Genomic DNA, 12,081 nt, shown 5'->3' with positions numbered 1-12,081 from the left:
TCATCGCGCTACGAAACCAGTAGTTTCGGAAAAGGAAAATAAACCAACCGAACCGGATGTGATACTGAGGAGAACCCAGAGCTTCGAGAGTGACGAAAAGTGAGTATTGCGCGCCGTTCTGTGGAACCGTTTCGGGGTTTCTCTTCTATTGCTGTGTGTATGTGTTTGTGTACCGTGTGCGTGTGTTTTTCTTTAATTTTATTATTATTTTGTTTAAATATTGGTTGCTGATATGGTTTTTTTCCCCGCGTATAATTGGATCGTACAGATTTATTTGCGTTAAAGATTTTTATATTGATATTCACATTTTACGTTTAAAGTTTAAAACTCATTAACGGCTTTGCATGTTTCATTGCCCCAATAATATACAAAACAAGATGAAAACTGAAATTAAACGCAATCGAATCATGCACACAGGGCAAGGATGTGTTTCTTCGTAATTGTTTTACGTTGTTAAAAAATCCGTTTAATTCTTCTTATTAATGGCTTGTGTTTTCTAATTGTTTATTAACTCCCACTACCTTATCTCGGCACACCACTACTACCTGTGTGTATCACGGACATAAACTTCTTCAACGGCACCTTTCCTGATGTTGAATACTTACAAAATACAACACAAAAACACTAAAATACTGCCGCATATATGGCCGGTTATTGTTTTTTGCACAACATCATCCAACATTTGCACTACACGACGCGGCCTACATACTACATACGTCATTACACTTTCAACATGTAACCACACACTGTCCTTCCCTTTCCTCGTACACGTACTCGTGACCAACACATTTGCTAAACATGGCCGCAAATTATGCGCGCGTGTATGTGTGTGTGCAATGGCCCTATACAGGTTCTACCAGCGGTATGCCGAGCTGCGAGCACGAATACAGGCTAACTCATGCCCCCACACGATCCTACCATCGACGCCTATTAACACTAAAACCAGTACCGCCTCGAACAACAACAACAACAGCAGCAACAACAACAACAACAACAATAACAATAGTACTACCAATAATAGTAGTGGTACGACGACGACGCCTGCATCGAACATTTCGTCGTATCTGGTGCAGCGGTCCGCCTCACTGAAGGATCATCGGACACTAAGGTAACACAAGAGCAATTATTCTGTACCTCATTTTGCGTTTTTTTGTACCTTTTACCAAAAAAAAAGAAGCAAGAAAACTCCTCTCTCTCTATTTCACTATCTCCCTTCATGTCTGTAAGCACCTGTATCTATACCACGCCATTATTCATTGCTTTGTAAGATTTGCTCCAGCCTGGTTATGCTGTTTTCTTCTCGGTTTTGTGGAATGATACTGATGTTTTACTTACCTACACTTACCGCTTACCTGTATTGTTCAATATAAGTTTACCGTGCCGTGACATACCGCAATTGATACGTTTTATTCGTTTTTGATTTGTAGGAAAACAACAAGCAATTTGGTCCTGGGAAGCACGACCACATCACCGTCATCGGCGACCGGACCGGCGTCCGGCGCAACCACCAACCTCGTGCCTCCAGCAGCAACCGGTACGGGTGCAGCGAACAACACAACGGGCAGCACCACGGGAAGCTCCGGTGCCGTCTCGCCACCGACCAGTCCGTCCGGAACGCCGACGACAACGCCCACTGCCGGACAGATCAGGAGGTAAGGAAGAGAACTGGTTGAGAATGTTAGTTTTGACCGTCGTGCCAGGTGTTGCGGGTTTTGGGTTCCTTCAATCAGGTAGTCTTCTCGGTGAGCTGAAGAAGCTCAATGGTATCTTCATTTAATCGCGCGAACGCTACCATCTTCATCGTGTGTGTAATATTTTATTTCACAAATATTTTCATGCTCCTCTTCACTCGTGTCGACTCGTGTGTGTGTGTTTATTGCCATTTCGAAACTCGTTCTCCATACCACACCGTGTACGGGCGCGCATCGACACCATGGTCACCAATCTTTCAGCTCCATACCCACACCAATCACCCTCAACAGCCACAAGAATACCACCATGAGCAACAACACTGATAACAGTAGCAGCACCACCACCACCACCACACCGTTCGGTGATCGCTACCGGAAGCGGTATGAGGATCAACCGGAGACGGTGCGCAAACCCTCGGCAACGAATAGCACGGTTGCGAATGATCATACCTCATCCACCACCACCACATCCGCTCCCGAGGCGGCCGATCACACGGCGCACGAGACCACGCTCACACCGGCCACCGGGCCCGAAACGAACAAGAACCACAGCCTGTTCGAACTCAACCGCAAATACATTGAGCAGGCGCAGAAGACGAAGATCAATAATGAGCGCAATAAATTTCTCTCCTCACTCAACGAGAAGAGACAACAGCAGCTCCAGGAGCAGCAGCAGCAAGAGCAACAGCAGCAACGGCGTCAGCAACCAGCCGAACAGCCGAGGGGTGGTGGACGGTACGATGGCAGACCGGGCAAGCCGGAAGCGTCACAAGAGGAGGCGTCGTTCGAGGAACCGGCGGCAGTGAAGTTGATCATGCCATCGTACACCGCAGCACCGGTCCCAGCAGCGGTGCTGGAACAGCAGCCACCCGCGGGAACAACGCCGGTGACGACCAGCCCCTCTTCGAACAAGCTGTCGCCTGGAAATATTTTCAAAAACTTTTTCAAGTAATGTCCACAAAGCGAGCGAATGATGGCTCAGTGTTTATTTTTTATTTTTGCAAGTGTTGTCCTAATCCACTGTTGTGTGCCTTTCTCGTGTGTTTGATGATATTTAGTGAAGAGAGTCTTCGATGAAGGATGTTCAATCAAATGGTCATTTGTCTCTTGTTTAACTCTGCTGATGTTTTTCACTGATTTGCCTAGAATGTTGTCGAATTAGCCTAGAATTTTCAGAACGACGACGGTTCTGTATTCCCGCATGTGCTGTACCGAATGTACGAATAACACCCCCGGTTTGCCAGCGTGAATATTTGCTCCACTTGTAGTTCGCGATCCTGAAATAACACCTTTCCTAACACCGTACAGAAACAGTCATACATATTGTCATTTCACACGATCAGGAAAACAAACACCCCGTCCATCATTTTCTTCGCCTGAGCTTTTTCATTAAAACCTTAGTCGTTTTTTTGTCGAGATTGATGTAAATAACTAATATCGTTTTCGCGTGTATGTTTAAAACATTCCAAGTAATTTAACATCTGTGTTTGCATTTTAAACCATTATTGCAGATCATTTGTACCACCGACGCGGGACGAAGAGAGCGAAACGCAACGCAAGGCCCATGCCAAGCGTGTCCGGGAGACGCGCCGCTCGACCCAGGGCGTCACGCTGGACGAGATCAAGAGTGCCGAGCAGCTGGTCAAGAAGAAGAACGCTACCGGATCGGGCAACGAAGTAAGTGTAATGCGTAAGCGCCGTGCTTTGCGCATCGAGCAACAGGAGCAGCATCTGGGGGGGTGGAAATAGAAAGCGGGTGTGCATTAGGTGCCACCCGGACGTATTGTTAGGCTTATCGGAATGAAAAACACGCAACCACCGGGAGGGTTATCAGTTTTTTAGGGGCTTATGCTTGAGATTGTTTGCAATTGGGTTTGAATTGAAAATGAATTAACTTAAAATCGATTGTGCTGTGGGTAAGTAATATTTTGTAACAAAAGCATCAATAGTTTTATGGTTTTTATTATTATTATTATTATTATTATTATTATTATTGTGTGACAAATTGTTTGGCGAAGGCTTTTGTTCGAGTTTTTACATTTTGTTCGCTTCTGTTTGTTGTTTTCTTTTTTTGTTTTGTTATTAATGATATCGGTTGCGGTGATTAATTGGTAAAAAAAATCATTCCAGAATCATGGTGTTTTATGGTTAAACAAAAGGGATCTAAATCATAAAAGGCTATATTAGCTTTTTTCCCATAATCTTTTACATTTCGCTGGAAGAGTGTTTGGTGAATATTTCGTAACGTTTTGGGGCTACATGAAAGCAAGATTGAAGATTGTGAAAAATATGAAGCACCGAGGGACATACTGAACACGCCTTTGAACGCTTTTCGAACGGCACGCATATAAACATTGAGACGATCGTCCCACCTGCACATTCATGATAAAGCATCTTGCTGTGGTGTTTCTCGTTTAGGCTGAAAAAACAAAAATTGAGTACAGAACACATTTCGATCGAAAGGCGAGCAATTTTAGGCAATATTAAGTGCGTTGGATTCATGATCATGAATGTACATATCTTTAAACCGATCCTATATTAACCTCTGACATTAACAGAACGACACAATGGCACCCGCGACTGCGACAGCAACGACAACCACGACAACGCCATCATCACCATCCTCATTATCATCCACTGCATCACCCTCATTTACCAACGATCGTGTGCCGGCGGTCGGCAGCACTGGCGACCAGCAGCAGCAGCAAGGCAGCAATCACGTAACGGAAGGGTCCGCAGCACAGGATGCGGCCGGCGGCGGCGTTGGTGGTGGGTCGACGAAGGTGGAAGAAATAGCCGTGTCGGCTAGTTTCACGCTAGCCGCACCGGGATCGTCTCTCGATGACGGTGGTGACGGTGGCGGAGGTGGTGGAGGAGGAGGAGGCCACCGAAGGCACCGCCGCAGTGTGGCCGGCATGGACGAGGAGGAGGATGACAGCAAGGTGACGGTGTCGTATACCATCAGTGCCCCGGTACGGCAGAGCTCGCCCAGCCCGCGAGCGGTGGCGGCGGCGGCGGCGGCAGTGAGCAACTCCAAAGAAAGTGCCGATCCACTGGATGGAACCGGCGCTGGTGATGTTCCTGCCGTAACGGCAACGTTCCACGTGCCAGCAACCGCGAGCGAACCGATGGTGGCGACCTCGGCCACCATCCGAACGTCGTCGGGCGCAGCGGGTGGTGTCGTGAGTAATAGTGATAGTAACACCACCACCACCAACACCTCCAACAGCAACAACAACAACACCAGTGCATCCTTTAATACCAACCACAACACAGCCGCCACCACCACCACCTACACTAAACGTTCACTGTTCGATATCGATAACGCGAACTCACTAACACTGGCCGAGAAGCTGCGCCACGAGGCGAACAAGTACGCGATCGCGGCCGTGGCGGACGGCGACCTGGACAGCCACCTGGTGGCCCGGGTCCCCGGCAGCAACAGTGGCACTACTAACAGTGGCGGCGGCGACGAAAGCAACAGCACCAGCACGAACGCACCTGCGGACAATAGTGCAGCGAGTGCTGGTGCCGCCGTGCCGCCATCGCCAACGCTGCGGAAGGCGGATCCGGCCACAACGACCACCACCGGTGTCACGGCCGAACGAAGGCCCTCGTGGCGGTTGAAGGTGGACGGTGGCAGCAAGGTAAGGACCGTTGTGTGTAACTTGGGGCTTGCCGTTTGCAACCAGAATGCAACAATAATCTTGCACACTTGCAAATGTGGGGCGGGTGGGGTTCATGATGCTTTGTACTACTACACTGGCGCATGGGTATTGCTATGGAATGGAGGGGAGGGGGAACTCGCTCATTGGGAGTTAGTAACGTGTGTGCGTGATGTGTATTGTATTTTTTTTCTTGCGCGGGTATTTAAAGAGTGTTTTTATTTGTTTATGAAATTGGAGGCATGCAACTAAATAGATTGTGTTTTGCTTTTGGTTTTGATAGCGTTAATAGTTAATAGTGATCACTGTTTGTTTTTAAAATATTCGCGGATAATTGTTATCAACATATATCTATTTAGTACAGACGTTTCATTACATCCACAGTTAACTATCTTCAAGCTCAATGATCTGTACCCATTACCAATGTGATACACCTGTTGTGTGCGATAGTATTTTAGCTAGTTACTACTTTAAGATTTCAATGTCTTTCTTAAAATGTACGTGTTACAATCATACCAAGACCCACTCACACACACAGACAACAATTCACCAAACTGGAGAACCGTTACGAGAGAACGTACTAAGCGAAATAACACCTTTCACGAACGCCCAGTTGTGCAGACAATTTAACACCCTTCTGCTGCCCGTTCTGTGCTTGCAGTTCAAACTGGAAGATGCGTCCACACCGAATGCCGCCACACAGTCATCGTCGGTAGCGAGCAGCGGTTCCGTGTACGAACCGTCCGGCCCGGCTAATCAGGCACCAGAGCACGGTTTGACTACTACTAAGCTCACCTCCTCGTCGGCCCTGGCCCAACGAAGGGCGCAGCAGCAGAATGGTGACAGCAGTACCGCCACCACCGGGACGACCTCCTCCAATGTTGCCAGCTCGCGGCCCCTATCGGCACCGGCGTCCGGGCTTGCCGCCGGCGAGCAGTACAACCGTGTGCCGGGTAGCGCCGCCACTGCGGCCGGTGAGCAGCAGACCGTTGCTGCCGCCACGGACCCCAACAGTCCGCTGCACCATCTCCGGCGGCCACCGAAGTCGGCGGGCGAAGAGAACAAGGAGAACGACAAGGAGAACGATAGCCGCAGCACGGCCCAGGCCACGCAGGCGGTCATACAGCGGCGCCGGCGTCAGAAGCGTCGTTCGACTGGCGTCGTTTCTGTCGGCATGGAGGTAAGTGGGTCGCTGCATCGCGTGTAGCTGCGTTTGGTGTGGAACATTAATTGCTTTAACAACGTTTTGTTTTCTGTGCTTTTTTTTTTGCAGGATCTTGATCCCGATCGGCAAGATTCTCCGGTCGACGGTGATGAAAAAGAGGTGAGTAGTAAAAAAAATATGGCTGGTTCTTTAACTTATGCTTAAGAAATAGAGCAAACTCATTGGGAAATATTGTGTCTATGATTAGCATTAAATAGTTTCTTTTAATATAACGTATTTCGTTAATTATAGGCTAGGCGATTAAGAAACAGCTAACAAATGTACACTTTTCCTCTCTAGTAAATTTTAGTTGTTTTTTTTGCGACAAACGTGTGAACGAAGACAGACAGACGCCAATATTTTCATAACATATGTAACGCGCTCGGCTGCCCGTCTGTCTTCTTTTTTTTGTTGCGCCGCGACATGACAATTCTGTACGACGTCAGCGTGTCTCTCGTGAAGCACCATGCGTCTCCATCAAGACAGTGAAAAGACATCGTGAGCGCTAAAAGCGTGACTCGTAGGACTTAGGAACGAAATGCGATTACGCTTTTTGTGCACACCCAAGGACTCACAAAAGGAGAGAACGAGAGAGCGAGTGACTGGCACAGGGTGATGATGATAAATTTGCTGTAAAAATAGCGCGACATGCTAAATTTCCACCACAACTCCGGGTGCGGGCGGGCGATGTACAGCGGCGTGGTGTAGGGGCTGGCTGAGTGCTTTGTCCTTTTCAGATGCGACAGCTTTAATTTGCCACCTGCCTCTTGGATTTGTCTGATGATGAAATGCATAGACGAAGAGCGAAACAGTTGACAGCGCTGATCGTCTGTGGTTTTAATTAGTCGCTTTACTTCGAATGACGATAGCGATGCGCATTCTAAGCAGCTATTTACGTGCTTGTGAAATCGATCGGGTTAATAGTTTTTTGCTTGCGGGCTACTTCTAATTCAGGTTATTGCGCCCCCTCCTCCCCCTTCTGCGCTATGATTCGTTCCAGATGAGCGGTAATGAACGAGCGGGGCACGGGTTGGGGCGCTGGCCGAAAAGGCGACAGAGGTTCTTGACCTATGGGTAGACATTTGACGAGACATTTGCAACTCTTGGTGCATGTGTCGTAATTATACATGAACGCCGGGCGCGCGTACGAGGAAGGATCGCGCCCTAGCATCGGTTGCGGCTGATACCACCGGCACGACACGGCGAGACAAGTCGACGGTAGAATAGTGCAATGAACTACGTTTGCTCATTTTTAGCCGACAGCCGCCAGAGCACAGAACACTTTCGCTTGTTTTAGTTTGCGCTTTGGAGGCGCAGTTCTAAATTTGTCTTCCGCTGTGCTTGCTGCGCGACCAGCGGGGGACGCGCGCTCACTGTGTCATTCTATCGTGCCTGGGTGTGTTTGTATGTGGGAGAGCATGGACGGATTGGCAACGGACACACACGGACGGTTAAGTGTGATACGCGGACGCGCAATAATGTGACCAGCGATCAGTGGCAGTTCTCATGAACACAATGCCAGACAAGACTCCGCTGTTTTTTTTTCGAATGGAGCGAATAATTAGTCACCGCATTAGTCAGCAAGCAAGTGGAAAATTAGCGATGCGACTTATTCAATGTTCTATTTTCAGGTGAAATTGATTCTTATTTTAGCCCAAATCAGCCCAATCGATAGTTGGTTTTGTTCGGCCTCGAACCCCTCCTCCCGTGCCTGCCCGATCGTTTACACAGCGTGGCATCGTTTGCCGATGATTCATACGTGAGATTGCACACGAAAGCAGATTGCCACTTAGTAGTGACTGTGTTTAAGCTGCTGGTGGTGATAGTGGTGGTGGTGGTGGCTTGACGTCAAATGCTCAAGGTTCTTTTGGCCTTTGCATTGCATCGTCGTTGGGAGACATTCGCCTTTCATCAGTGTGCTGACAGTGTTGAAAGACGAGCAGCTTCCGTAGCAACCGGATCTCACTCTCTCTCTCTCTCTCCTGTCGGTACCGTTGCGAATCTTTTCCACATCTTCCCAACAATGACATATTGGGACACGCTGTGCAAACACCAGTTGTTGGGTGACATTACACTGTCGGCGTAGGATGCTTCGAAGCAGCGGCAGGATAATTGATTGATGAGCCAAAACGATCGCTGACCTTTTTTTTTTTCTTTTTAGCACTGCGGTGGGTCCTCCATGCGTGTGAAAAATGATCGACATTCACGCAACACAGAACAAGATCTTATGGGGGCTGAATGACAAATGCATCCATTTGTTTACCTAGTTTGAGTGTTAAAATTGCCCTTTAAAAATGTCGTTCAATTTTGACAAAGAAAACAAGTAGTATTGATATCAAATCGCAAATTTGATTAGTTTGGAATTTGAGTATGGAATTAATCCAGCCAACCGTTCGGATCAAAAATGATTTTAATTTATAGTCGTCACCGGGCTGGAAGAACCATGAGTGTGTTGTTTTACGTACACGTAAAACATGGAATGAAAATATTTTGCTTTCAAATTCAGCTGACCTTAGGGAACCATGCCATGCCACTATCTCGAATACCGGCATCATGTGATACACTTTACGATGAAATCAACCTTGCAAGCTAGAGAGAGAGAGAGCATGCCTTCCCTTGCTCGCTTCTCTCTCTCTCCTTTTCCATGGCAAATGGAGACGCATGGTGGGGTTTGGTGGAAAACCATTCTCTCCTCAACCAAATTAATTGGCTTACGGAAAGCAAAAGGATAGTTTGTGTTCCTTACACACTGCCCGTGTCTCCCGGTCGCTTGCGTCCTGCATCCAATCCCAACCGCCCAGCCCAAAGCGCACGGCCAAACTAATATTAATTGTGCAGCAATATATAGGCAACGTTGTTGTTTGCTGCAGTTTCACCACGTTGGATGAAAGACACTGAGGGCGCTAAAAATAGGACGGACGAAATGCGTGGTGGTTTGCCTCATAAATACCATGGCACGCGGTGGCACAGGCTGGGCTGGGGGATTCAGAGAAAATCGACCATGTAAGTCGATCGGATTCGAAGGTCTTCTCCGTGTGTGTGTGTGTGCAGCAGTGGTGGGCGTGTGCGTTACATGAGATTAGCCAGACCACCACTTGTTGTCTTGCTGGCGGTTTCGGATTCGAAACGCTTCGTTGGGAAGCAATTGGTTGCGGAAGCAAGCAACCCCCAAGCCCCATGTGAGTCTTCCTTATGGGTCGTTTCATAGTGGGTTTTTTTTTGTTGATCGTCTAGAAGTAGACACTTCTCGCTATCGTACGACTTTGGCACTTATCCAGGAAGCTACTAATATCTGGTGGCGGCGGTGGCGGTGGAATCCACTTAAAAATAAAACAGAAATAAAATAATTGAGATAAACAAGACACAATTAATTCAATCGTGTTGGCATCGGCTCTCGGTTTTGAGCCTTTTTGACGCGTACCCAGCAAAAGAACGCATTTGAATTAGGGTTTAAAACGTCAAACAACCTAAACGTAAATGGTTCCCCAGGCGGGGCGAGGGGACGACTTCCCCATGATTGATGTGAGTAGTTTCAATCAACGTGTGCACTATTTGGCTTCGTTTGCTCCGTTCCCGAACCAGGAAGCCTTGGACAAAAGCGCAACACACAGCTGCAACTGCATGCGTTCGCACCACCATATCAACAACAGGCGTGACGACGCATCTAGCTCTCCCTGCAACCGCTATCTTTGCGTTTTCATTCCGCATTGCACGGGTACGGAACGGTTCCTCCCGCCGGTGCATCATTTCTAAATTTAATCCTAGAACGACCTACACGAGACCGACTGCTAGCTGCCTGCTCGGTTCGTTGTTGCTTCGTTGGAAAACAGAAGAACGGAAGAAAGGTAACTGTGCTGACTTACCCAGTTTGAGTGTAAGGCAAGGGGAATGAGAGGCGATAGGTGAATCCTGCGTCACGGTCGCGGGATGAGGTGCGATGTAGAATGAAGCCAGATTCTTGCAGTCCCGCTGGCGCCCGCTGACCGTCCCGTCTCGGTGTGTTGATCTTAATGCCACACCGGAGTTCGGAGTTGTGTGTGAAAAGATTCGTTGCGTTGTATCGTTTAGTTTGAAAGATGCTGCTTTTATTCAACCTCACAAAAAGGTTTGGATCTTCCTCACACACACTCTCTCTTTTTTCCTTTCCGAACGTTGATGTTTATTTGTTCGGTATTGAAATGGTATCACCTGATCGGTTCGGTGCACAGATGTGCCTACACGTTACCTTAAGCCATTCGGTATGAGTTTTCGGAATTGTGTGTGAGGGTAGCAACACCCAACAACCCCGTCGCAAAGGCATTGTCCTTGTACGGATTGACGTAACCGTAGAATTTAAGTCGAACACACATCACTCAGCCCGAATCTACTCAACTCCCCCAACAACATGTCCATCATATATCTCCGAGCGAAGATCATCCGCCGGTTTACCTTAGCGAGCGTGACGGCGGCAGCACGGGGAAAGATGCTACCGCTGCTGTCGATAATCCTGTCCCAGCTTGTTTGCTATGCGCGTCACCCCGGCGTACGGTGACAGGAGCAGCAGCGTGGAAAGGAAGCAAGAGCAGAAAAGTCGTTTGTGACACACAAAACACTTCCACGAACGGATGGGTCCGCGTGCGCGCGAACGTTCAAAGTGCAGCCACTATTTAGACAGGCAGCAAGCAGCCAGCTTAGGTCCCAACCGCTTAGCCGTTTTTCTATCGCACCGCTCTAACCTTGACTTCGTTTCGGACGTCCGTGGTGTGCTGTAGGGGTACGTGTTTAATGTTTTGTAAAACAAGACATCTCTCTTCACGACACACACACATATACACACACACCTAAAAAGTCTCCTTCGAAACGAAACGCTTCAGGACAGAGGGATCTTGTCGGAAGCGCATGAACGAACCTGCACCACCTAGAAGTCTCATTGGATTGGATTTTTACGAATTTAAACCCATTAATGGTACGCAGTGACCGTGAAGTGTGTGTGTTTTGTGTATGTGGGGAGAGGGTGCCGGAGGACACTTCTGGAGACACATGAGACGCGAGAGAAAGGTGCCGTTGCCGGCGGGATCAGCTGGCATTGATGAGCGGCGCAGATGAGATGAGACACACGACGCGAAGGTTAATGCTGTGTTGTGTCCGGTGCGAACGCTTCTTTTACGGTCGAGGCCGTGCCGCAGGTGTTAATGAGGAGACATCATGATCGTGTGGATAATTGGGTGCGTCTTTCTTCCCTAGCGATTCCCACATTCTGGATCCGGTTGTGGCGCATCCTTCAATACATTAAAAATAGTATCAAGCAGCTCGGCGATGTAATGGAGAATGTCGCAATAGTGCGCTAATAAGACGAGCTGATTGAAGATTTGTATGATCAGATCGTTAAAACTATTGATTGGCGTTATCCTCATCTCAGACGTACCGGAGACGAAGTACTCGGATGTAGTAGACTCAAAATATCCGCCTTCCGATCCGAGAGTGCCCGAGCAGATGCTAACACGATCTACCCGCACAACAAAATCGAGCAGTTTTTGAGCTC

The 12,081-nt window shown here is 48.2% G+C and overlaps 1 protein-coding gene across 15 annotated transcripts in view; it reads left to right on the top strand.

Annotated features, from left to right (window-relative positions):
- The window catches only part of LOC121594125 (protein phosphatase 1 regulatory subunit 12A), a 72,205-nt gene that overhangs the window by 47,073 nt on the left and 13,051 nt on the right, over window positions 1-12,081 (top strand). For 6 of the 15 annotated variants that reach the window (XM_041917108.1, XM_041917116.1, XM_041917112.1 and 3 more), the window contains 8 exons: window positions 21-99; window positions 851-1,108; window positions 1,428-1,652; window positions 1,953-2,639; window positions 3,203-3,368; window positions 4,250-5,338; window positions 6,018-6,536; window positions 6,630-6,680. In XM_041917108.1, coding sequence (XP_041773042.1) covers window positions 21-99; window positions 851-1,108; window positions 1,428-1,652; window positions 1,953-2,639; window positions 3,203-3,368; window positions 4,250-5,338; window positions 6,018-6,536; window positions 6,630-6,680 — 3,074 coding nt within the window. The remainder of the gene's footprint in view (window positions 1-20; window positions 100-850; window positions 1,109-1,427; window positions 1,653-1,952; window positions 2,640-3,202; window positions 3,369-4,249; window positions 5,339-6,017; window positions 6,537-6,629; window positions 6,681-12,081) is intronic. The other 9 variants (XM_041917117.1, XM_041917111.1, XM_041917107.1 and 6 more) reach the window with 5 other exon arrangements.

This window comes from Anopheles merus, chromosome 2L (genome assembly GCF_017562075.2).
Source record: "Anopheles merus strain MAF chromosome 2L, AmerM5.1, whole genome shotgun sequence".
Classification (NCBI taxonomy): Eukaryota; Metazoa; Arthropoda; class Insecta; order Diptera; family Culicidae; genus Anopheles; species Anopheles merus.
Note: the sequence above shows the minus strand (reverse complement) of the source record. Positions and strands in the feature narration are given on the sequence as shown.